The 27,843-nt window shown below is 42.6% G+C and overlaps 1 protein-coding gene across 1 annotated transcript; it reads left to right on the top strand.

Annotated features, from left to right (window-relative positions):
* LOC117187076 lies at positions 1 to 26,431 on the top strand. The gene is made up of 4 exons (XM_033388914.1): positions 1 to 9; positions 2,329 to 2,467; positions 20,694 to 20,851; positions 25,470 to 26,431. The coding sequence occupies exons 1-4, from the start codon at positions 1 to 3 to the stop codon at positions 25,563 to 25,565; spliced, it is 402 nt and encodes a 133-aa protein (XP_033244805.1). The 3' UTR covers positions 25,566 to 26,431.
* The last annotated feature ends 1,412 nt before the right edge of the window (positions 26,432 to 27,843 follow it).

Genomic DNA, 27,843 nt, shown 5'->3' with positions numbered 1-27,843 from the left:
ATGACTGTGGTAAGGGGACACTGGACACTCACCCTCCCCCCCGGCTCGATGGGGCAATCAGACTACAATTGTTAATAATAAATGCATAATTTCCAATTGAATTTTGAATGTTTTTGTTTTCGCATTTCGGGGTCTGAGCAGAATTGATTAACGACTGCCCACAGGAAGTGGCAACGAATCAGGTGGAATGTGGCATGTGTGACTGGAATGACTAAATCTGAACGGTTAGAGCTAGTGTTTTTGGGGGAAAAAGGCTGGGTGAAGAGGAGGATATATAGGTATAGGTATAGGTATAGGTATAGGTATAGGTATAGGTATAGGTATAGGTATAGGTATAGGTATAGGTATAGGTATAGGTATAGGTATAGGTATAGGTATAGGTATAGGTATAGGTATAGGTATAGGTATAGGTATAGGTATAGGTATAAAATAGGCATAGGGATATGAATATACAGCTCTCCAACGGTGAAGTCAGCTCTCTCTGAGCTTTTTCTACTCTTTAAGAACCCGATATAATCCATTATCCGTATCTTACAGAAGTGTTATCCTGCGTTGTGCTTCTTTGGATCACAAGCCAATGATTTGTATGAGAAATGTCCCTTCCTTCCCAGTCCTAACTCTTTTCGGTACCCCAATATGCTAATTTTAAGGAAATATTCTTTCCATAAATTATGTTTATTCCAAGATCATTGAGAATATATTCCCTACAATTCCCAAAACCATCTCTAATCCCTTCAACAAAAGCTTAGCTCTTTCTTTGGGTCTCCTCTAGGACATCCTACACCTGCCCTCTATCCAGGTGGCAGCCAACACAATGCCTTAACCCTCTACCACCAACAAAAGGCCTAACTTGGATTTGGCCAAGCGTAAAGGAAGCACAAATGTGGCCTACCAAATATTCCAAATTTTTATTGTTTTCGATTAAAAAGTCATCAAAATTAGTGAACGTGGAAACAGGGAAGCAGGGAAACAAGGAAACATATGTAAAACGGACAATTTACTTAATTAGATGCCAGGTCGGAGGCGGTTCTCTGGTGCGCTACTTTTGTCCACGGGCTTCCAGCTGCCACTGCGATCGGGTGCGGGCATTAGGCCCGAAAAAAAGTGAAGGTATCCCAGAGAGAGAGAGAGAGAGAGAACCCACCTGCCGGAACTTTTGACCCAAAAACAAAACAAAACAACAACAGTAAGGAAAAGAACACACGATCGGGGAAACCAAAGCAGTCCGGACCACGCCCACCCGTTGGGCCTGCAATTACTGTGTTAGTGTTGCTCATTAAAGTTGATGTCTTAATTTGGAGAGTTTTACATACACACATATACCACATATGTATGGGCAGCCAGCAGGACACACGAACCCCGGGATCGAGTCGGACACCCTGTAATTAGGCGCCGCACCAAACAGCCCAAAACCCGTACCCGAACCCGAACAGAACTCCGAATCCAATCCAAAACGAAACCGAGAACAAAACAACGAAATAAAATGAAATTGTTAACAAATGAATTTTACCACGAAATTGGCTCGAGGGCTCCAAAAGGCAGAAGGTCCATGGCAGAAGGAGGAGAACGGAGACCAGTTAAATGCAAAAGACAAATAACAAGAGGAGCAGCCACCAAAAGTGACATATGGAATGGCAGATACCTTGTAAGAAAGGGGGAGAACGAGCTTCAGAGATAGTCCATGGAATGGCGAAGATTCGGGGAGTTGTTGGTTAAGCGAGTGAGCCGGGGGTGGCCGCAAAGCGATTGCAAGAAAGGAGGCGAACGATCGTCATTGATAGCCCATAGAATGATGAAGAATCGTGGAGTTGTTGGGAAAGTCTTCAAGCAAAGCGAGTGAGCAGGGGGTGGCCGCACCAGCAAAGCGATGGCAAGAAAGGAGGCGAATCAGCTTCATAGATAGCCCATGGAATGATGAAGATTCGTGGAGTTGTTGGGGAAGTCTTCGAGCAAAGCGAGTGAGCCGGGGGTGGGCGCTCCAGCAAAGCGATTGTTCAGGGACTTGCCCGCTGCTTTATTTTATTTATTTATGATATAATCATTTTGTCGAGGAAAATGTTTTCGTTTTGAAAAGTAAGAAATCGCGCGGATTGTGAAAAACGGAGCACCAATTTATGTGATTTCAAAAGTAAATCGGAAAACTTTTGTGAAAGAGAAAAACGGAGCCTGGCTGATTATATTTCTTTACATATTTCTTTATCTTATATTTGTAATATAAATATATTATAATTTTCCTGCTTCTACCTATTCCAAAGTCCTTATACCCTTCATAAAGCGTATAACAAGAGCCCTTCATTGCCTTTTGATTACGCGCTCGGCAATTAGCAGAAGGAGTCTGCAGATGAGTCTGGAGAGGAGTCTGCAGAGAAGTCTGCAGAGGAGTCTTGGGACGAGTCTGCTGAGGAGTCCACAGAGGAGTCTGCTGAGGAGTATGGAGAGGAATATCTGCATCATCTGTTTGTGGGGCGTTTGTCTTATGATGAAGTTGTCAGTGGCTTGAGCTACCGTTTCATGTGTGTAGAACAGGTCTTGGACTTGGACTTGGACTCGTACTGGCCTTCTGTTGATTTTAACCATAATCATTCTTGTTGCCGCGTTGTGCCCCAAGCTTCAAGCAGATTGCAGAAATTGCACAGAATGATGCGGTTTTATGGCGCTGGAATGGCACTCGAAACGAAGTGAATGGTGGAGAGGTGCCTGCCCCCAGGGCCAAGTGCGGCATGAGATATGTTTCAACTGGAGATTCGAAACAAATTGAATGACTTAATCAGGGTGCAGGAGCAGGAGCAGCAGCTCAACTCAAGCTTAAAGATTATAAAGCGATTGAGGGCCGGAGGAAAAAGCTTAAGAAATGCAAGAAAAATTGTCTTTCCTCCACCACTCGATATTTTCTTTTGTAACCCATCTTCCATCTTCCCTTTTGATGGGACACAATGCAAAATCTGGGGAGGGCATCTGCCGCAGAAGGACCTCACATCCTGACAACGATTCGCCATGGAAAATTGTCAAGGCTTTGTCCTCTCTGTCTCTCTCGCCAGGTAGCCACAGGAGCCTTCCGTTTTTCGTCTTAGAATATTTTTATCAATAGCCAGGGCATTGGGCAACCATATCCTTGACAGGGCATTGGACAAGCCTTAGTTACGCTACTTTGATTTTGCCCCTGGTTCCGTGTCCTTGTCCCTTCCCACCGATTGATGGAACAGCTTAATCTCATCCGTGGATGCATTGAATCCATGGCTCTCGGTGGGTCCTGCCAGCTGTGTTCATGTTTGTTTTCATTTGGGTCTAAGGACTCCCCCAGGACACGCTACTAATCACAAGTCGTTGCCTGTTGTCACTTCCTCTAATGAGAGGACGAGCGTCCTGCAACCCAACACGCGAAAAAAGAAACCCACGGAATCTCCCGGAATCCCAGGCCCAGGCTCCAGTTGCACACACGAGCGGAGGCTGTGCTGTTTGTGTCCTTTTAGGCCTGGCGTCATCAAGTGCCGCCTGACTGCCTGTTGCCCGACACTTGATTTCCCAGACCATCTAATTTTATGCGTCGCTCGTTGCTTGTCGCGTTGCAGTGTCAACTGTCAAATGCGTGGCAGGGGCAGGCAGCAGTTTCAACACGTTGCAAGGTCGACAGGGAAATTGGATGCGGCTCAAAGTCTCTCGCGTGTGTTTATATTTAAAAGTGTCAGCATGCCCCTCAGGCAATTGGATAGGACACATCCTGTCGCTGTCTCATCATCATCTCCACTCCACTCCATTCCTGGACCTATCCCCATGTCCATGCCCATCATTCGCAGCTCATTAAGATCCGCTGTGTGGGCAGCCGTCACACGCTTGTTACCCACCAGATCCACAGCCAGATCGCAGATACTTGCCCATGGATTTCTGTGGCAGCTCTCGGCGAACAAGAGCTGCTGGAAAACAAGCGCATAAATATTACTTAAAGCATATGAAATGGATATTTCACAGTGTTAATTATTCATCTGTCCAATGGTTTGGGCTTCATATTTCTCCAAAAAGGATGTTGAAGGAATAGTCCCACAGAAGTGGCCTAATATTTGTAACCCGAACGAATTGTTGTGAGTATTTAGTTTAGGGATAAGAAAATATATGCTGAGAAGAACCAGAACTGATTCATTAGGAGCCATGATAGAAAACATTACTAAACGTTTCAGCTGAAAGATTATGAAGCGAGGAAAAATCTTAAGAAATGCAAAAACATTTTGTCTTTCCTTGACCTCTTAATATTTTAGTCTGTCTTGACTAGAAACTGTCCTTTAAAAGGTTTACAATATTATTTAGAATATTAATAATATTTTTTCCGAGGGCGGGCACCCCCGGCTCACTCGCCACGACCGCCGACGACGACGACCCAAAGGTGTTTTCATAAGGGCTGCAGTTCCTATTCATAATCTACTCATAAACATTCATTCAATGAATAAATTACAGCCAAAATCTTATGAAACAAACTCTAATATTCACATATTGGCTACCCACATCTCGGGTTCTGGTTAGTAGTATCTCTTTCAACTAAATAGATCATAAAACATCCATTAAATGCATCCGAATGATAAGATCTAGTACCTTATTAGATCATACGATTGTAAGAGGAAAGTAATCTTTCCCAGTAGAAAACGCTTACTCCCCCCATTGGAAGAAAGTGACTCGACTCCCCTTCAGTGGCAGGACATTCAAAATATGTTCCTCCCCTTTGAGAATAATTCACTTTTAAAGTCCATTTTCCGGGCCAAAGCTATCGATGCCCGGTAGCACACATGGCATAATAGTCCTCATATAAGTTATAACAAGATTTCTACCGCCCCACCCCCCCTTTTCCTGTCTAAGGGTAAATTTTTTGGTTCTTAGCCACGAGGGGGAGTCCTGTAAGCTCTTGGACGGCCTCTGGACTCTGCCTCGGCCGCTGTTGCACGTTGTTTTTGTTTCTTTTTTTTATGTTTTTAATGGCAAAATGTAACATTATTTATAACTCAGCGACGCAGGGATAATGCCATATTAAATGTCAACTGCACTAGAAAAGGACTTTGGGGACATCCCCTCACACAAATCCCGGACATGAGAAATCTATTGCTCGGCCACATTTCATTCTTTCCCAAAGGGGAAGCGAAGGGAAGAGCCGGGGAGGGGGAAGGGGAAGCCAAAGGCAAGTTAAATCCTTAAGATGTCCTGTGGAGTAAATCCTGTGAGGTTACCTTTTCCAAGGGGGGTTGACCTCAGAGTCCGAGGTCCTTTGTTTTTACGCGCCACTGAAGACATCGAAAAGGAGTCGTCGTCGCATACATATGACAGGCCAAAAGGACCTTCGGCAGACCAGACCCGCTCCACTCTACTCTCATTTTCGATTCTTCTCACATCTGTCCTTCGTCCTTTTACAGGAGCTACCAGTCGTATCCACCGTTTGGTTTCTTTTTCTTTCTTTCTGCCCCCATTTCCTTGTCCATCCTCTTGGCCATTGATTTATGCACTGGGCTGTGCTGGCTACTTTGTTTCACTTTTGGCCACATTTGCGGCCTGGCTACCGAAATTTTGTGGATGCCCAACATGTCCGGATAATGACCAGAGCGCAGAAATTTCATTATTCCATTCGAAATTCGTTTTGTAATTAATTGAATATATCCACAGGATATCCAGTGGCCATATAGGCGCTTAATGGAAGGCTCGGCCAATGAAGTTAATTGGAAGTCAATCATTAGGCAAATGAAACTAAGAAATTGGTGGAGAAAAATGCCTCCTATATCCTGTCAGTATCATCCATAAACCTCTCCATCTTTTCTGGTATTTATTTATCTATAAAATATTAATTAATAATTATAGCCAGAGCAGCCAGTGCTTCAGTCTTCGTTCCCATATTATCTGCTCATCTGAAACGCCTTCGATTCTCCAGCTTTGTAGTGCATTCAACCATTCACCAAATCCACTTGCCTCTGGCCAGAATGATAAGTATGTGGAGGCGCTGGAGCCCGAGCGAGGGATCCCTCAACGTAGATGCGGCTGCTGCACAGCCGCTGGCATTGGTCTTTGTCTAATTCTATCAATTTAATTAGTTTCTTGCGCTCCAATTGTTCGGACGGGGTCTCCATCTCTGTGTCTGTTAGGAATCTATCAGCATCTCTGGGCACTGGGTCTCGTACCAAGGAAATATGCACACAAGACACAGAGTTTGCGGTCGAATCACGTACCAAATGAGCAGCAGAAGCCGCCACACCAGCAGCACATGGCAGCCCCTAGAGACGGAGAGATTGTGAGGATTTTTGTCGGTTGGTGGAGTGGCAGCTCCTTGTTCACACCTCCACCAGCGATCGATCATAATGGCTAAGGCATTCCGAATTATTGGTATTTTAAAGTGAAAGAACAGTTTGACTTTTTGGCTTCTGGCTCAAATGATGGGACCATCAATCATTGAATCCCTGGGCTGACTTTTCATTTGTGTTGTCAACTCCTTCTTTTCCTTCTTTCTTTGAGGTCCTTTTGCGGTTCATCTACTCTTCGTAGTACTCCTCCTTTGGGTATATCTCACTTTTCAAAGGCAGCAGCAGCTGATATCCTGCTGCCGCCTTTGTTGTATTGTTGCATTGTGAGGTGTGAACTGTTCTCGGCACTCATGCATATCCTGTTGACAGGACTGCATCTGACTGCCTGCTGCCTGCTGCTGCTGCTGGCCTCAGGTCCTTTGTGTGTCTGCCGGACAGAGCCGACAGATGAGCGGCCGTTTGGGATACCTTTTCTTTCCTTTTTTGTGTCTAACATGTGTCCTACAAATGTTTCCCCTTCGCAGGAGATGGAGAAGACATCCTCATCAACAGCTCCTATCCTCACATTTTTAATTTATGTTCTCATCCTCGGAAATGGAATCTCAAAGAAGATTCTCATTTGATGTTTCCTTTCGACTGCTTTGTTCCATCGGCCATTCCATTCGTCTAATAACTCAATTAAATGTTCTGCTTCTGGTTCTGTGGGCTATCAATGGCTTCGATGCCTTCGATGTGTAATCTCGAGTGAAAATGTTTGCCATTCTTATAATTCAATATCCTGTTCGGCTGAGAGAAAAAACCCCAAGGAGTAACCGCAGACAGGATGCGCGCGGCACACGGCACATCTATCCGAAGGAAGCAGAAATCATTACAGCAATGACAGGAATATCAATTTACTCACGGGACACTCTCTCTCTCTATCTATCTCTGGGACCGCAAAACCAAACCAAACGAAGCGAATCCGAACGGAACAAGATTCCCCGCGTATTGGCTCGCGGCAGCTGGGGGTTCCGGGTTTTTTTTTAAAGACGCTTAATTATGTCGCCCGGGGGCAGGAGGGACACTAGAGGCAAATAATATCGCGAATTTTATTGCCAAAGAGCCTGAGAAATGCTAAAGATGAGAAGGTCCTAGGGAAAAATGTGACTCGGGAGTGGAAAAGGGGATATTTTTTATCCTTTGGAATGGTATTTATGGAATATATTTTTCTAGTGTTCAAAATGTTTGAAATTTAGTAATTTTTTAGTTTTTAGTAATTTAATTTGAATAATTTTTTAATTAATTAAATTTTTTTTTTAATTTAAGCATTTTTTTAATTTTTAATATAAAATATTTATTTATTCATATTTCTAACAATTTTCAATGGTTTTTCCTTATAAATATCCTAAAAAAAATATAGATATCTAAGACCTGTCCCAAAATATTCCCTGATGTCAGACTCCATGAATCTCCCTTTTAGATCAATCAAAATTGCCGGATTGACTGCTCAAAAGTCACAGAATAACATAATACCAATGAGAAATCACAGTGACTGGTATTTGCCATCTTTTGCAGTGGTTGTATCTCAAAGATACTCTCGTATCTCAGCCGGTGAATGGTGACTCATCGCCGGAAGCAAAGCAAACGGCATGAAAATTTGCCTCCTCATTGTTAATACAGACACGGAATGCTCCTCAAAGATTGACAGGGCCGGGGCAGTCCTGAGGGGGCGGCGAGTCCTGTGACAAGTGCAAATCGAATAAACACCGCAGCGCAAATCAACTTGAAAAATTCTTAAGAAAATTTAAGAACCATAATTGCACACAAAAAGTACCCGTAAAAGGGATTATGCGGTGGATCAGGTAGTTTTTCCTAGTTCCAGAGGCGTACTTTACGCTAATTATAGGATATTTCTAGAGATACTCTCGGCCAAAGCCAAAGCCAATGCCTACTTAAGTGCCTACTGTCCTCAAATCTTCAGAGCGTGGAGGGTAGAGGTTAGAGAAGATTAAGCAAGACTAAGAACCGGACCAAAACCAATCAGCCACTTCATTTGCATCTTAAAGATCTGGCTGGAAAGCGGCTTAGCCACGGTTTCCGTTCTGGTGGGCGTAGGTCGTGTAGGCCCCTTTATAGAATTATCGATATGATTAGAAACATAATTGAGCTATTTATAAAACGCAGCAGCTCCCAGTTCCCAGATCCCAGAGCAGTTCCCAGATGATGTAAGCCAAACAACAAACAGACACAGAACGAGCTGTGAAACCGTAGGTGTTGTAAAAGAAGAAATAGGAACACCTCCCGCTGAACACCTGAGCATTAAAATTTCGGGTTTTGGTTCTTAATTAAAAGCTGCTTTCCATCAGACATTTGGGCCGAGGAGCAGGAGGGAGCGTAGCAAGTGCACTCACACAGTGGGTTGTCTGCCACACACTCCTCCGCCACATTCTCCCCAGTCTCTACAGAAACCAAACAAAGGCCGTGAAAATGTATCTCACATCGAGGGCTGGCATCGGCTACCCGACAAATATTAGGTGCTGAGATTCCAAATTGACTTTGGCCTCATGCTGCTGATTAGCTGCTGATAAGTTGCAACAGACAGACCAGACCAGACCCGCAATCAGTGTGGCCGTGTGGCAGGCAGCTGGGGCATAGATATGTAAATTTTGTGGCCCTTTCAGGTGCCCTTAAATCCCATATCCAAGCGTAGAAATATGTGGGCTCCAAATGTGACACTATTGTCGTCGGGCAGCAGCAGTTCGCCTTATCTCAAACTCTTTTTCTCTAACCAGTTCGGAAATGTCTTCATTTGGTAGGTTTTTTTCTCTCATTTTCTTTGATTGAACAAATTTCGTTTCCCCTTAAATTGGTTTCTGGGTTTACTGTTTTATCAATGGCCCCATCGATCGCCTCGATTCGAATTGATTATATTATTATGCTGAAAATTAAGAGAGAGACACCTCATTAAGATGGTGGTAATCTTTGGCTTTGGTTTTGGTCTGTGTTTCCAGCAAAGTGTGAAAGTTGCAATGACTACTCCCCCTTTGAAGAGGAGAGAATGAGATTTGCATTGGAAATGGATATGTATATGTAATTTATAGGACTATTCAGACAGCCGAAGAAAGTGAGATCTTTGGAGTGGACGTAAGTTATAGTTTCTTTTGAGAAAGATGTGAGATATTTGTATCTGAAAGTTGGAGGTTAATGGTAGGAAGAGAAAAAACAGCAGAAGATTTTTGCATTGAATTTGCTATATTTGGTGGGCGATGTTGGTCTTATATAATATGAATGTCTTTGAATATAATATCTGTATATCTGTAATCTCGAAGGTTTTTAAGGTTAAATATCATTGTTTATCGAATTATTCATTTTCTGCATTGTTAAAATCATTCAAACCATTAATTGATGAATTTTTTTGGTAGGTATTGTATCTATCTTCCACTTATGATCCTTTAATTATTCTAATGGTCTAAAATCATAATTTTCTATATATTTTACATTTTACATACCAACAGTTCCCAAAGTAACCTAGTATACAGTTCTTTGAATATAATATATCTCATATCATTGATTGCTGTCTGATTAATCTTCTGCATCGTAAAGATCTTTTAACCCATTAATTCGTCAAGTTTTTTGGTAGGTATTGAATTTGAAGATGAGATCAATTTAGGAACTAGCTTTCTATATTCCACTTACGATCTTTTGATTTTTCTAGAGGCCTAAAATCATAATTTAACATATATTTTCTAGGAAGTGTCCCAACATTTACTGGGAGTAAGTAACCTGGGATACCCCTTATAAAATTCATATATATACCCAGCACATATTCATTTCTTATCCTTTCCCCCATTCACATAGCAATCCCATCTTTAATCTTTGTCTCAGTGAAATTTCCAAATATAATATTATTACTTTCAATTTCTCAAAACATTATGTCAATTTCAATTTGGTTATGCCCCGATCCCTGTTCCTGCGCCTGTGCCTGTCTCTACTTTCGAATTCCCATATTGCATTTCTTGCCGGCTGCCAATCGAGAGAGACGTCTAAACAGCATTAAGCCGCTACTAAGTGTCATGTTGAACACATTGTACATCAAATTCAATCAAATCAACAAATGGAAAACTTCCCTTCACAGCAGCCGACACAGGGAAAGGGGGCAGAGGGAGACAGGGGACATTCTCCTTCTTCTCCTTTCTGTTTTTCGGAAGATATTTTATGTGTGTTTTCTGTTCTGTCATTTGTCTGTCAATCAGCTGTCGCATATATTTTGCAATAAGGGTTAATTTACGCTCATAATCCTTAGCCTGAGGGACTACTGCTCCTCCTCCTCCCGCCGATTGCATGACATACCGGGATAAATATGTCCCGAGGCTCAGTTCTGGCAGGACTCTTTCGCCCATCGATTTCTTATGCTGATTGACAATCGCAACGAATATGTGTTTCAATCGATGGATGTCGCCTGAAAATATCTCGAAAAACTTTGCTAGAAATTTGCATAATTTTTCTATAATTACGGGAAGAGGAACTCAAATCGTTTTCCACCGTTGAGCTCATTTAATTGCCGCATAATTGTCCAGCCTCCATTACGATGATGATGATGGGTCCCTTTTATGGGCGGTGCTGGCCGGGACATGGACATCGTACAGTATCATTAAGGAAGGGTCCAAAAACCCACCGACCGCATCAATTAGATGCGCCGCAGCATAGCGGTGCAAAAATATTGACATGTGACGTGTTTCCATAGTACGGCAGGATAATGGCAGCAGCATCATCGCCATTGTCCCTGCCGGCACCGCATCCGCATCCCAAAAAGCTAATCATCCAACCGATAGAGGCAGAGCGAGAGCATTTCCACTCATAATTGTTGCCTCATAATTGCAGAGACACGCGAGCCATGCCACTGCTACTGCCCGGGGAATTGCTTTGGGTCCGCGCTCTAGGATGGGTTCCGGTCCGGGTTCTCTCAGAGAGGGGTGCTGTACACAAGACTGTACTGTGTGGCTTATTCACACGTAATAGTTGGGTTTTTATTTTGTCCCGTTTTGCTCGAAATAGTTGTTGTTATTGCAATAATTTAAGGATTATATTCATAAGCCGCGTCTCTGCGCACAGCATTTATCTCCGGGGATGTCAGCAGGCGATGATGTCCGCCCATCGGGGGAGAGATTGAGATTGGAACAGAGACATTTGCGTTTTGTGGTTGGACTTAGACGAATTTGAGAGTGCGGTACAGTCGGGGGTAAAATCAGATTAGATGTCTAGGAAAATTAGTTGAAACGCAGGGAGCCTTAATTGCAAGCTAATAAGGAGCTTGTTTTGTGTATATTTCTATAACAAAATAGTTCGAAAACGTATCTAAAAGTATTTGCATTTTATAACTAACTCTTTCCTTGCTTACACTGAGAGAAAAAGGACAAAAACAGTCATATTTCAATTAAATATTCCGTTTTTAAATACAAAAATAGTAAAACTAAATAGAATTTACTTCAATTATCATGTAATAATAATTATAATATAATAAAATAAATATAAATATATAATTATAATAAATACAAATAAAAAAATAAATTAATAAGTTTATTAAAAGAATCTTTTTAATACGGCCCATATTTAATTGAAAAATAAAACCCTATTAAATAAATCTATTACATTAAATTTGTAAGAAATATCCTTAATTTCCTTATCCTTAATACTTATCGCCGGCCTCTTAATTTAAATATTAAGATATTTAATTTGAATATATTTAATTGAATATGTTAAGTATGGAATATATTTAATTTAATTATGAAATATATATATTTTTTTAATATGGAATATATTTATTTTTTTTAATATGGAATATATTTATTTTAGTTATGAAAAATATTTATTTTAATTATGAAATATATTTCCATCAAATATTTTCATAGTGATAATTATAGTAGTAATTATTTAATTATAATAGTATAATAATAATTATATTTCAATCAAATATTTTCATATTAGTGTTAAAATGTAAGTGAAAACGTTTCCATTTTAATATTTCCACTCTCTGTGTCAATATAATGTCATAAATATTTAAATCTTTGTGTAACTATTCGACTCCCAGGGCTGCTTTTGCAGTATTCCATAATTTTCTTCCAAATTTATCCTTTATTTTCCTGATGAAACCATTATGCCCTGTCAGTCAAGACTGTACCGCATCGTGGAGGACGAAACTGCAGCCGCAAAATTAATGAGCACAAAAATAAATTAAACGAAGCAAAAAGTGAGCCTTCGGCTGGCTCTGGCTCTGGCTCTGTGCCTCTTGGTGGTGCCTCTGGATTGACCAGCCTCGTTGCGCTTCCACCCCGCGGATGGGGTGCACTGGGAGGTCGGGGCTATTGCATTCTAAGAGGGAGAGAGAGAGAGGAAGAGGGCGAGAGATAATGCAAACATACGCTTGTTTGCACAGCGCTCTGGTTTGCTCTCTACGCCGGAGCGAGCGATGATTCGATGCTAATCGCCAGAGACAATTTAGTCTCTAATCAAAATTCGAAATTCGCAAATTTCCGAATCAAACCAGTCACGGAGAAAGCGAAGGAAGAGTGTGCGAGTGTGAGAACAATCAACGAAAATCCCAGAGGGTTACTTGAAGGAAAACCGCATCAAACCATCGAAAGTTTCGGAAAACTTATTGGGCAACCCTCCCCATGAGGAGGAGATGGCAGCCCGAGGGTCGCTTGTGTTTGTTTGCTATTGTTTTTGCACTTTTGTTGATGCATACGCCGTTTATTGGATATTGGAAAAATATTATTCTGTTTACTTGGGCAAAGGATTTTCACACGTTCCAGTGAACCGCCGACCACCGTCGGCCATAATATTTAATTATTGATTTATTGCATCGAATCAGCCAATCAACCAAGGAAACCACCCCCCGCAATACATCCCCCTACCTAACCCTGAGGTTCAGATCATTAAAGAGTCTTGGCGTTAACGAGAAAATTAAACAAGGAACACAACCAGAACCAGAACCAAAACCAGAACCAGAAAGACATATAAAGGGAACGAGCACCAGTCCCGAAATAACCAAAAAACCTAACGAGGAGCAGGTTGATCAAACACCAAAAACAAGGACCGGCAACGGTCTCCCTTTGAAGTCGCTTGTGGCACATGCAACTCGAGATTTCTGTAGTGTTTGTTGTTGTTTTCTTTTTCTTCCTTTTATTACCATCTCTTGTTTGATTATGGCAAACGGATAAACGCAGCCGAAGGCACAGGGCCGTACGTTGCACAAACAGAACCAAAACACGGAGAAAAAAAAAAATTTTGGATGCTGCAGTTTTCGGCTGTTGATTCAAAGATTGTAAAACTGCATTGGCCACACTTCAGTGCCCCTCTCTCTCTCTGTCTTTGGGGCAAACAAACACCCAAAGAGATTGAGAATTTCCAAAAATACACAGAGAGAGAGAAATCCGTTGCACCTTTTTCTTGAAACGACGCGCGACGCTCGACAAACAATACAAGGAATTGCCGATTCCCAGAGAGCAAACAGAGAGTCCCAGAGTCCCCCCCCTGTAAAGGTGATTGTGTAATCGACATTAAGCCGACATTCCCGGGCTTAGGCTTGTCCAAGAAATTAGCATGCCAGGCCGGGCAGCACGATTGGGCAGGGATTTGAGGCATGTTCGGGGGGAAAGTGATACAGTTTTTGGGAAGAAAGATTTACAGAGGAAGTGGAGTGATTCCTATCAAAGGAATGCGGATGTGAACCGCTCTTGATGAGGGGAAGACGAGGTGTTCTTCGAATAAATGGGGAATTCGAAGGAGACTAAAGAGAGGAAGTGTACTCCATCGTCGGCTATATTTTAGACATATTTCATGCCTCGAAGAATCATTCAATACCTCATAATCATGCCTTCCAATCCTTTGAAGACTTTTCTATTCTGAAATGCTAATTCCTTTGACTCTATTAAAGTCAGCTTAAGGCCCTCTTTTCCATTGAGGAAATAAATATTCACAGGAAATATCAAAATAATAAACCGGGGAGCAGACGGAGCAGAGTCTCTGGCGGATTAAAGAGGACAATGACGAGGATGATAATGAAGAAGTTGACGCCTGACAAATAGAATGCAGCAAGGAAGTTGCCACTCAAAAGGCGACGCTGAGGCGATGGCGACGGCGATGGCGTTTGGCGTCCGCTGAAGGGAGGAAATATGTTGTCACTGGGCTTACCCTGGGCACAGACGACGCGTCGAGTCGTGTGGCTTCATGAGCGTGCATCAGGAATCACACTTTAATTTACACTCGAGCGAGTTCGTTTTTTATCCCGAAATGGAACGGAAGGAACGTGTCCGCAACAAATGAGCAGCCACAGCAGAGGCCATAAAAAAAAATGTCTGGAAAGGCTACCTATGAAATCGGTAGATGAACAGAGGAGCAAAACGCCAGGCATCATAATTCGATTGTCCACTCAAATGAAATCGAATGCACAAATCAGAAATCACAAATCGCTGGGAGGAAAATCGAAGGGTGACAGAGAAAAAGTTCCCTCAAAATGGGGGAAGAAAATGGAAGGGAGGAAGGAACTGCTGCAGTTCCCAAGCAATAATAATAATAATTGTTGTGCCACTGCCTCGATAAGCATATTGCCACGAGAGAGAGAGAGAGAGTGTGAGTCCCCCCTTAATGGACTCCGCTCCGATCCGTTCAAGTGTTAAGTGTCAGATGCAGGATAAAAGCGTGCAGCATGCATGCAGCGGCAGGATATTTGTTTGTTTGTTCAGAGTCCTACACATCACGAGCAGCAATCGCACTTTTAATGCATACTTCAAGGCAACTCGGGGCGTTCCCCATCACGATAAGACCTAACAAATGACAGCCCGCAAATCAGGATTGCAAGGACTTGGTGCGTGGGTGGGTGTGTTTGCGTATTTAGCAACGTTTTCTGCGATAGGCAGGCACAGGCAGACCCTTCCGAACCGAACCCAAAGTCAAGTTCAATTTTCGCAATGCACTTTTAATGTTATCTGCGCTTGCAGGAGGCTGTCCAACGAACGGGAAAGAGGAAATCTACGAGTAGCAGGGTAGAACGGGGCAGAGGCATTACCGAGGACAATATGTGCGTTGATAAAGATTTACCACACATTTTTGGGCAAGAGAGAGTGAGAGGGGAGTGCCGGCTGACAGTGTGAGAAAGTGGGATTCCGAAAGGTTCGACATTACTTGATGTAATTCGTGAATGCTTTTGACAGATGGAGAAACCATACAAACAGTTTGTATTTTTAACAAATTTAAAATCTATGTACTTATCGTTTATGGAACATTTGTTATAAATCGAAACTCGGAGCAGTCTTCCTTTCCCCGAGAGAAAATCCCTTACCCTACCAAAAACCGATTGACAAACCGTTGAACATTTTGATTTAATTTTAGTAAAATGCAAATTAAATTTCATATCTAAATCCAAATCTGTTGTAAGCATTTCCTTGACTGGGGCAGCCAGTGCTTGCCGCTTGCCGCATGCCACTTGCAGTGGCATCTATTGATAACCCCCAGACGTTGGCCAGTGTGTGCCCTGAAGTACTGCAGATAAACATTTATGCTGGAATAATATTAAATAAATGTAAATAACTTTTGAAATTTACAAAACAATTTGTCAACATTTATTCTAGTAGATGGCATAATTTCCGACTTAACAATTCCATCCGCAGAGCAGAGCAGAGCTTAGGGGCGGGATGGATCCAACTAATGCATGCAACTCTGCTTCATGCCACCAATGGAAGCAGCAACAGCAGTGGGGTGGGGTTTGTGTGGGAGTGCCATCCGTTTGCCATTGTCATTTAGTTAAGAGTTTCCTTAATTGCAAACATGTCATACTCCCTGCCACACAGGCGGAGCCAAAGGAGGATGCAACAGTTGCCCCATAGCTCGGGCAAAAGTGATTTGGAGCAGAAAATTGTGCAAACATGAAGGAGGACGGGGAGGCGACATCTGTGTGGATGGATGCTTGGCCACAGCGTAAATAAATAAACGCATATTTAGAATACTCGTAACATTTGCCCAAAACGGTCCTTTGGGTAGGAAAATGGAAGGAGAGGAGAGGAAGTGGGTGCCGCCTGGCTGCTGCTCCTCTGAACGGATTTGATAAAAAGTTAATCACATAAAATGCACTTGGCTGACTCCCTCTCTCTCTCTCTCCCTCTCTCGTGGCAAAAAGTCTCATAAATCTGCTTGCAGACTGTGACTGTTCCCAGTCACAGTCACGACGCTGCTACTCGTACATTTAAAGGTTCATAAATAATTGTCTAAGCGAGAGATTAGCCGCCAGCAAAGTTGGGTGTTGGTGGATTCGTGTCTCTGGGTGTCCAACTAATTGCCCAGCAATTTGGTTTTGTGGGTTAACACCATTTTCCTGTCAAAAAGCTTAAAGTGTGATTTAGCATGGGGCGAGATTGGGTAGGGAAATTTATAATTGTCAAATATTAGATTAAAATATGAAGGAAAAAGGATGACGGGAGACAGAAATTTGATATTTTTGTAACAAAATAAAGATTTAAAGGGTCTTTCTCCTTTTTTCTCTGGATTTGTCACCAAAGAACTAGAGATCTTAGACCTATTTTTAGTGTTTAAAATACTTTGCTTCAAATCTTTTGTTTCGGCCAACTCTCAAAGGCAGGTCTTAGGCTCCATTTTGATGGGTAAAAGTGTAAAAAAAAATACATATTTCCACCTTAGATTGATTAGCTAAAACCATAAGAAATTGTTTAAAGATCTACTTTCCAAAAGAAAACTACGATGAGAACCAAGACAATCTCTTTTTTTAACCGACCAAAAATCTCCATCGAACAGGTACATTTTCAAAGAAACCAAACGATACGCTGGATTAAGTGCAATAAGCGGAGCACAGTCAAATAACAACAAACAAATCCTACACAAAATGAACCATAAAATTGTATACTTAACAGACAGATAGATGGATGGAGTCAGAGATTGAGTCTGTCTGTTGGATCATTAGAATCCGTCAGATACCTTTTAGTCCCGTCGCAGTCGCAGGCAGAGAGTGTTTTTTGTTCAGGTGTTTGAAAAAATATTAAGAAACGAAATTCGTGCAGACGCAAACATTTTACGTTTTAATGATGCCTCACAAATTGTATATACACCTAGCATTTCGGGCTCCAACTCTCTTAACGGATTGTGTGGCGATGCTGATGGCCATTAAAATGTGGAAAAGTCGTAAACTAAAAATTGGTAGTGGGCAGAGAAGAGAAGTAGAAGTAGAAGGGCCAACCATTGGATGTGCATCGTGTGGTAATTAGTATTAAAATGCATTAAAAAAAAGAAGTTGGTAGAAGTTCACACACAATTCCCTCGAGAAAAGGTCGTAAATAAAGCCATAAAAATGTAAACCAAGTGGTTGGAAACTCTCTGGAAACTTAATTAGTTTCACTCGCTAACGGTAGTGTTTGGGACAAAGAAAACCCCAAGAAAAACTGGTAGAAAAACTGCAAGTTCCAAGCGATAAACTCTCAGTGATAACAATTAATTTTTCGTGGTGGGGAAACTGAAATAATTTACGATTGCGACTGTTGACAATACCATTTGATGGACAGTTCGTAAAAAATAAACTAGACTTTCAATCGAATAGAAGCCATAAAAGGAATGAACAGCTGCGTGGGCGATTCATAGTTCAGAGGTCTCTCTGCCAAACAGAATTACAGGCTCGATTGATTCGGCAATGTCTGCCTGGATGGTTCTAGGGGTAATTATTTTTCACTTCCATGTCGTTGGGGGAAATACAAATGCTATATCCTTTCCTCTGGCTCTCTGTCTCTCTGGTTCCTTTTTATTTGTCATCCTTAATCCTGGTTTGGGCTCTGGCTGTAGGTGCACCTCGGGGATAATCCTGTCGAGCCACAATGCGCTGACATTTGTGCCAGAGAGCGAGAGCTGTTGACATGCAATTTGTTGAGTGTGCCTTACTCAACCCCACCATTGGCCATTCCATTCCCTACTTCTCGTTTCTGGTCCTATGGTTCCTCAGTCCTTGGTCCTTGGTCCTTGGTCCCAAAGGCGGGTGCACACAATTGACATTTGCTTTGCCGACCGGGCGACAATGTGCGGATTCTGATGCTGATGCGGATGCGAATGCAGCGACTCGAACTCGGCTTTGGATTTTTGTCCTTCGGATTTGGCTTATTATTTGGGCATGTTTTTTCCTCGTTTTTTCTACAATATTTTTTGACAAATTGTATACGTGCACGTCTGCTGTCTGCGGCCTGTTTGAGGTTTATAAACAGCATAAATATTTGCCAGATATGGGAAACGCATGATCCTTGGACCAAGTGAAAATTATCGGCTGGCAGCTGTGGGTTTCCCTTGGGAGTCAATATGAATGGAATATGCCATTTTGGGTGGTTGAATGATTCTTAAGATTATTTAGAAAATGCGGTCAAGTCTTGAGTATTGTTTAATCGTTTAAGAAAAATTGCTTTGAATTTCTGTTTGGAAATGAAAGGCTGTTTTTAAGATCACTTAAGCAATGATCTATAGCTGAACCATGATTATATATGGTATATCCTCTCTTTTCTTCTAAAGAACTGTGTTGTTCCTTCCACAAATTCCGTTCATCCTTCCCCATCGCCCCGCTCCCACGAGCATCCTGGCATATCTGAGAGCTCCTTCCTGTGCTCTGGCTACCCACAAAACTATTTACGGCTGCATGTGGGATATTTATGAACTGTTAATTTGCTGTGCGAACACATACAGCGGCCACTGTAAATGGCCAGCACAAAACTTAATTAATTGCAGCTAATGCGAGATAGCACTGAGCGGAGAAGCCGCACAAGTAAGCTCTCAGGGCTCCCACAGCCAGCAGCCAGCAGCCAGCAGAGATAAGGGGCAGAGAGGAGCCTAGAGGAGCCGAGAAGAGAGAGAGAGATACAAATTTAATAAATTATTAAAACTGCAACATGAACAACAAGCGCCGAGGGAGCCCAGAGCCAAGAAGAGTGTGGCTTAAAAACGAGAATTTAATAAAAATATGTTTAATGTAATATTTGAAGCAGAGAGCAGAGGAGCAGAAAGAGCTTTGAAGCCTGTGGTGCTTTGCTGGCTAATTGGGTCAGCTTAGAGGGCGTACAAGTGGTCCGTGTTGGCCAAGTTAGTAGCGGTACAAGTACTCGTACTAGCCCTGGTTGGGTGTATGTGCTTAAAAGTCAGTTTATTAGTTGTGCTTATCAAATTACCAAGACCCCAGATAAAAACACTGCCTAAGGCCATCGTCAGGGACTGTTGAAAGGTGGGCTATGAAATGGGTACTAAATAAACCAATTATGATTGCCAGGATAAACCTAAACCCATGATCATGAGCCAACAATTAACGCTGGCAGACTCTTCACTAGCCACAACCCACTCTTGGCACCCCGAATCCCAATCGTAACTCACTCAAAATTCACTTGTTTCGCGGCAAGCCATCAATGAGAGCTTGAGCTGAGGACTTGACTTGAGCTGCCAGCTGCCATAATCATTAGTGGAGAAGAATGCCACAGCCAGAGCTGGCGCTGGAGTCGGGCTTGAAGCTCAATCCCACCCACGCGCACGAAATGCTCCAAGGAGGAGCAGTGCACTCCGCACGCTCTCTCTGTGGGGGCAGGGTAGAGGGAATAAAACATTTCCATGAGCTGACGATTTGACAGGCTTGCCTAGAGCAGGAGGAGGAGGTGGCACCGTGGGTACTGTAAATTATGCGTAGTCGATGCCTGGTTGTTGGTTTTAAATTTCAAATGGTTTTTCGTTGGGGGATTGCCTTTCATTTTTACGTGCCTGAAACCCACTCAGCAAGAAAACCCTCCTTCCAAATATATATATATATATGTACTACTCTAAAAAGCCACGCAACAACGGATTGCATTCATTATGTTTCACTCACTCAAGGGGCTCTATCGTAGTCGTACAAGTGGAACTTATTTGCATTATTCGTGAGCAAAAAAAGGAATACTTGACTAATGTTTTTTGGCTGTGGCTTTGTTGGTCTTTGGCTTCGACTGCACACGAGATTTAATAGGATTTTAGTGCATTGAAGTGATTCCTTAACACCGCCATTTGATGATGATGTCAGGAAGCAGCTGGTGCGGGGGGTAATCCTTCTTGATGCGTTAATGAATGTTGAGTGGGGAAGGGCATAATTTGAAAGTGGGAACCAGACCGAAAGAGCTAATGGAAATGGTCAGATAAAGGTCGGGAATGGGTCATAGTATGGAAAGAAGGGATCGATTCGTACCTCTAAATATAAGAAACGTATGCCTAAAACTTGTGCAAGTTCTGTCTCAAATTCAGCTTTCTCTAGGGTTTCTCTCTCGCCAAAAATTTGATTAAAAGATTCAATTAAACGGAGTGGCGTATGCAGAGAAGTCCTAGTCCTAGAAGTCCTGCTAGTTTTTCAGCTTCATGTTTGCTCGTATGCTGTGCCATTTCAATCAAAAACATACTCAGGAAATTCGGGCACTTCTTCTTCGAGTTGGAGTCGACACAGCACCGAGTCTCGAGTCTCTGACAGTTTAAGGAAGTTTGAGTTTAACAGCATTTCCACGTGCCACAAGGCACAGAACGAAGTCCGGGACCAAAACCAAAAGCCAACAAAGAGCCAAGTGGTGAGTGGAGAGTGCCCCAGAGAGGGCTGTGGGGCGGTGGGAAGTTCCTCTTTGGTTTTGGTCTCTGGACTGTTTGTAAATTTATGACTTGCCTTTGGCTTCTAATGAGTTTGTCGGCATCACTCACACAGCAGAAGCAGCAGCAGAAGAAGAGGTAGGAATGGATGTGGATGGGATGCTCTATGGCGCCCCAAAAAGCGGCTTAGAGTCGAGGGAAGGCCCACAACATCGCATAATGGGTTAAAAATGCGTAAACGATTTTTGGGGCGTTGTAAGCTCCTCAGACTTTTGCATGAGATTTCCCATAAATTGAGTGGCCCTCCGCCGTGTGTCCGTACGGGGAGCTCTCTCTCGACCTGGCTCGGCGGAAGCATTTTGATTGATTTACACACACATCTTCGTGAGGAATAGTAGTAGAATAGTAGTATAGTAGGAGCTGCTACTGCTGCCGCCTGGGGGATCTTTGCCTTTTGGGTCATGTGATGAAATTTGCCATGAAGCCACAACACAAAATACGGCCGTATTTCTTCAACTTCCGGCATTAAGTGCACACTGACGGGCAGTCAAGGCAGGCAAATTAATTAAGTGACGTTCTGCCAGGGCCTTGCTCTGGGAATGTAGTGGAATGTAGTCCAGACTCTGAATCGGTGGGTGGGGTGGGGTGGAGGTTTGGGCTTGTCTGCTTGTCAAATTAATTAAACGCACACCAAAGACATCCAGGGCTCCCGTTGTGGAGCTCTGCCACTGCTTATGGGAGAGAAGGAGAGAGAGCTTTGCTGTGGCTTTTGTTAAGCTTCGGCAATTTACACCTGTCAGTGTTGATCCGGCTTGAAGACCGGACCAGTAAATGTCTCCCGTCCCTGGCCAAGACTCTTCCACAATGTCGGTGGCATTCAAATTTGTGTATCTGTTTGGCAGAATTGTTTTCAATTCTGTTTCGCCAATGAATCGCTTGCATTTCATTGAATCGTAGCCTGTTTTTGGGCGCCCAGGCAATAACCTTTATTCAATTTCCTAATTGGCCTTGATATGACCCAACTTTCGCTAGAGTCAACAATTTTTAAACCGATTTTCACGGCAAAACAAGTAGGGAAAGTCAACACAAACAAAATTCGTTGAAAAAACGTAATGTAACGGACAGGTGAAAGATGGAATACCCTTTAAATGATGTGTGATTGTACGTATGAGGGTTCTACCAACTTAAACATCTTTTATGAACAAATTTCCCTGGGATGTACATTTATATCAAGGCTATAGGATCCACAGAAATCACAGTACCAGCTCCCGCAACATTCTACCATTTCCACGCCATTCTTTGGCCCCAAATCATCATACCCTTTGGGGTTTGCCAGGGGCATCATCATGCCAAAAACACACAAAAATCCCTTTGCTGACATAGTTTTCCCATTGATCTGATGGCTTAGTCGGGATGGCTGGCAGCGGAAATTAGGCAAACTCTGAATAGAAAAGGATGGCTACAGAGCTCTCTCTCTCTCTCTCTCTCTCCCTCTTGCTGTGGCACTGCTCTGTGGCATTAAAAAGCAATTTTGCGGCTCAGTTTCATTGAAAGGTTTACCAGACTGCCTGACATTTTGGGTATGTTTCCGCTGTCGTCTCGTTTAGTTTTAGTTTTTAGTTTTTATTTTGTTAGTGTCAGGGATTTGGCAACAGCGACACTCGTAGGTGTTACAGTGCCTCTCCCGCCGGTACTCCAGCACTCCAGGGCTTTAATGGGTTAATGTTTACTTGTGTGATAGCATCGATAGATGGTTTTTAATTGGACTTTTGGTTTGAGCTACTAAAAGCCTTAAATGGGGGCAATTTTAGTTGATATTCGAAGGTAGATTTTGTGGGAATCCTAGCTAGAGTCCTGGGAACCGCAAATTCTATCTCCCTACTGTACATAAAACAGCTGTGATTCGGCGTGCGATATTGTACTCATATTAGCGCAAGCGAGTGAGCCGGGGGTCGACGCACAAAGGGTGCTTGCTCCCTAATAATAATCTTCCGATCTTGTACCCTTTATTCTAGTACCAATCTACCTGTTGGACACCCTCTTTATGGCATGACGTTCATCAGGTAGCCAAATGGCATCCATCCCCTCTCTCTGGCAAAGTGTTTGAATCGCTTCTGACTAATGCATTGGCACGAGAGAATGAGGCTGAGGCATGAGGATAAAGTGTCCTGTCCCGGCTCCTGCCTCAACTGCTGCCTGCTCCAGCTGGTTAACATTGTCTGAAAGCATTTCCAAGTGACATGCAACCAAATTGCAACTTAAACGGGCAAAGACAGCCAAAGGAGAAGCCATCCCGGCTGAAGGCGTGTCCATGCTCCTCTCCGCCACCCCGTTTCCTTGTTGTCTGTCCTATTTTGTATAATTTAGCGAAAGCGCCAGACAACGCCGGAGGATGTGGATGGGGATGGGAAGGCGAGTGCGAACTTCTTTTTTAATGCAATTAGTGAATGCTGGAAAACATTTAACACACACACACACACACAGGAACACAGAAGCCCAGTCTTACACACACACATGGCCTCCCTCATCCTTGTCGTCGCTTCCCTCTAATTGAAGCTGAAAGGCGCTGCAAATGAAGTCAACGCCAAAATGTTGTACGAAAATTTTGCGACGTCTAAAATGCAATTACGTAATCAGCATTCACAGGCAGAAGGGAGCAGCCCTGCACACCCCAAAGATACACCCCAAAGAGACACATGTATTACATAAAGGAAACCAAAAAAAAGTCCTAAAAAAATGAAGTGAAATGCAACATAAACTCGATTTATCTGAAGTCGAAAGCCAAGGATTTTCGATTGGAGGATATTTGCAAGGAAATCCAGTAGCCAAGCCCAGCCCAGGAAAATCCTTTACAACAATTTTGTTTGCTTGCTTGTTTGTCTATTGCCCTTTCCCCCACTCGGTCTAGTGTTTGTACTAATTGAAAATTTGCATAAAATCAATTTTAATTGAAAATCTTGTCTTGGCCAGGGCAAAAAGTTAAGTGAACAACTCACTCACTAGCCCACTCAGACATTCGTTCATACATTCATTCAATCATTTGGCCAACTTAAGGCCAGACAAATATTGGCATTTGCCTTCTCTTCTCTGCTCTTCTCTGCCGAAAGATGTTCGATAACACACACACAAGCAGAGATATGGCCATGTCTTGTTCGGTTTCTGGCTTTATTTATTTATGGCTGGCCAAAAACTTAAGCATTAAAAATTAAATTAAATCCTCAAGTCTTGGCCCAAAGATGCTTTCTGACTTTTGCGTCTGTCTGCCGCTTGTCGTGTTGCCATTTTCAGTTTTGCAATTAGCAAAATTTCATTATTTCATAAAGCAAATTGTTGTACTTCTGGCAAAAGTGTATGTGGCAGAGCTCAGAGCTCAATTAGTTATTTAGTAGCTGGCAATTGGCAAAACTGTTGAAATTATTGTCACTGTCCCTCGAGGCAGGACATCCATTGTCCATTAAGTGTAGAGCTAAGTGAATTTTTAGTATCCTAATGAGTGAGGGCAGAGGATCATCGGGAAAGGTGGATCCAAACTGAGGGTACACCTTTGAAGCCTTCTTTCTATTCATGGCTGGGATATCCTACGACTGTTGGCCCCCCATTTCCATACCAATTATTCACTTGACTTCAAAAGGCCAACTATCCTTCGTTCCGACCCAGCTCCATCCATCCATCCGTTCACACACAAACATCATCTTTCTCGAAATGCTGATGACTTTCATGAAGCTCTCTCTCTGAAAAGTTCCTTCGGCCTGTCACACCATCAAAGTTTGTCCCCAAAGGGGGACCCACAACACCTCCTCCTGGTGCTCTCCGGTGCTCCGTTGGACATGTTGTCCATTGTTCTCTCTCGGCTGTTAGTTTAGTGCTCATGGGGCATGCCAAAAATGTGAATAATAATTTTATTTGCCTTTCAATTTGCATATGCCTCCTCGTACTCTCGACTCGTGTGTCCCCGTCAGGGACAGAGACGGCTTTTTTCACTCTGTGGCTTGGGGCTGCCCCACCCGATCTGTTCTGTTTGCTTACAATGTAAGCTTTTGGGCAGTTTGACTTTTCGTCCATCAAGTTGTTAACATGTGTTGGCGTACGGGCGGGAGCCGAGGGGGTGCCTCAGGCTGGTGCCCAAGGATGGTTTATAGGATGTGGAGAGACCACGTCAAGTGTCTTTGGGTTTATTTATTCATGCACTTAGTGAGGCATTCAACGCTTGAGCTTCAGCTTCAGCTTCATTTCAGACGGACCTTCGGATGGATTTCTCTCTGCTAATTGCCCGGTCTATCCCCCCAGCGGACGGCGACTGCGACTGCCTCCTGGCTTCCCTCCTTCCACCTGCCAATCAAAGCGCTCAAGTGTTGTCAGCTGTCCTAGCCGAAAGTCTGTCTGTCCTCGTCCTCGTACTCGTACTCGTCCCGGTCAAATCAGTGCGTGCCATTGTTGTTTATCTTTCAACTGTTGTCAGTCCATGTCCAGATTTCTACCTTCTGGCTCTTAGCTCCTGACATCAGACTCGTCTCGGCTCCTTCCTTCCCCTGTTGCCTCCCCCCCCCCCCCCCCCCCCCCCCCCCCTTTGGCTAAATGAAGCGTGGTTCTTTGTGTCTGCAGCTGAACCTGAACCTGAAGTCTCCACAACTTATTGAACTGCCAACACAAATGACTGCCATGCAAATGAGCCAAGAGCCGGAGCCTCGCCTTCGATGAGTGGCTGCCTGCCTGCCTTCTGTCGTCATCGAGGGTCCGGGATACCGGACATTTATTGAAAATGTAAGTGCTAATATTTGGACAACAAAAACCGTAACTTAATTGCAAAAACATGTTCAGAGTTCTCTTAGGTTGGGGTTTGTGGCAGCACAGGAGCATTGTCTAATTACAATGGGTGTGGTTTTCTGTTTGTCCGGTGAATCCTAATGTGAACAGAGTCTATATTAACCAGAAACTTCTCTGGAAGGAACCTGCAAGTTGTAACCCTTTTTCGGAGCAGAAACCTCCTCTCTTAGCCTTTCTCCAACCGCACCCTTGTAGAGTGTCAATCAGAGGATGGTCTCCTCCCCAAAGCCTAACATCTTTCGATTGTTTCACGGCTACAGTCTGCAGTCTAGTCGAAGCCCATTAGCTTAGCCAAATGTCCTTTCCCACAGCACAAAAACACACAGAAAAAACAAGGAAATCAACCCGAAATCAAAGACTAGACAACAAAAGGTTTGTCTTCCAGACGGAATACCGTAACGCCCACAAATCACGCCCTCAACAGGGTAACCTCAACCAAAAAAAAATCGAAAAAAAGTATGCACGAAATGAAACGAAGAGAGCAACAGTAGGGAGAAGGAGTCGAACGGGGTTTACCATTTGGTAACGAAAAAAATGACAGGAATTTTACAGTCAGTCAATTATGGAAGAGCCCGGGACAGGAGCAGCAGAGGACACCCAACAGCCAGAAGCAGAGACACCCATCGAGAAAAATCAAAAGCTGTAATCGGTAGCACTGTTGCAGAGGGAGTATTGGGATTTCGTGGAGAATGAATCTGAATCTATAGAGGTGCTTACTACTCCCTTATAAACAGCTTAGATCGGATCGTATAGCAATAAGAACTTAAATAAAATATCTAATAAATTTCGTAACTTAGGCGGGTATAATATATTCCTATAAATATTGGATATATGTACTCCTGAGACCTATAAGGTTTCTTCTGCTGGACAGATGTTATTTAGCTACGAAATTCTTAGCGAATACATTTCTTCTTCTACTCATATCTTCACACCTTCCCCGTCTTTGACAGTACTTAAATTGGAACAGGTTTGGAATGAAGTTAAGTATTGGATGGCTTTTTCTTCACTGCATTCAAAACTCATAGATGAAGCGAAATACTAATGGGTATATACTGCAACACCGCCATGCCGTTCCATGCACGAATTCCTTCGGAGAACCATGACGGAAAAATGCACGCATTGGTTCAATAACATTCGCATTTCCATGGCTTTTGCCATTTCCTTCAATTTTTGATGCGTACATTTCTTGAACGGGCTGTTGTAAATAATATTCTGATTTTTTCAAGTAAATGCTATATATTTTTCGCATTGTTGCTTGCTGAATTTACCTTGGAAATATTTCCAAAATTTTGTGTTTCTATATTTGATTTCATCTCCCTGGCGGCTGGTTTGATTTTTTAAAATTTTTATTCGATAAACACTAAAACACTGCACTCCTGTTGATATCGAGGAACTCTAAGCATATTTAATTCATAAAAATGTCTTCGAATAATGTAGTCTATGTGTTCTTCAGGGTATAAAAAGCTTCTAGGAAGCTACATACATATGTATATAATAATTTCTTCTATAACTCACATTGGTTTTTCATTGATATTACAAAAATTATTTTCTTGCTTCTACTATTTTTCTTAAGTATATTTCGGTATTTCTTTTCAACGTTTAGTATTTTATGTTGGTATTTTTAAGATTATTAGTACTTTTTTTTGTATTTTTTTCGGTATTTCTTTTATACGTTTAGTATTTTATTTTGGTATTGTTTTTTTATTTTTTTAGTATTTCTTTGAATATTTTTAATGTCTATTGGTATTTTGCTTGGCAATAAATACTACATATAGTATTTTTTAATTTTCATTTTGTAGTATTTTTCGGTATTTTTATCATTTTTAGTATTTTAATATATTTTGCAGGGTAGCAAAATCCCCGGTAACCCGAAGTGGCATTCTTTTCCGTTGTTCGTTTTGTTATAGTTTCTGTTACTTGTTGTAACCAAAACGCGCATTTTCCATGCGATTGGCAGAACGAAAGAGACGCACCAAAAAAGATGTAAAAAAAGAGCAAACCAAGGGGTGGAAGGGGGTTGGACAACAAGGCGGGGCAAATCGACATATTGACAGACTAAATGGAGTTGTGGGTTTTGAGTAGTAAATCAAGTTAGCCACTCACACCGGACGCACCACCACACACTGGACGGGACGGGACTGGGCCGGGCTGG

Source organism: Drosophila miranda, chromosome 2, assembly GCF_003369915.1.
Source record: "Drosophila miranda strain MSH22 chromosome 2, D.miranda_PacBio2.1, whole genome shotgun sequence".
NCBI lineage: Eukaryota > Metazoa > Arthropoda > Insecta > Diptera > Drosophilidae > Drosophila > Drosophila miranda.
This window is presented reverse-complemented; position numbering and strand designations above follow the sequence as displayed.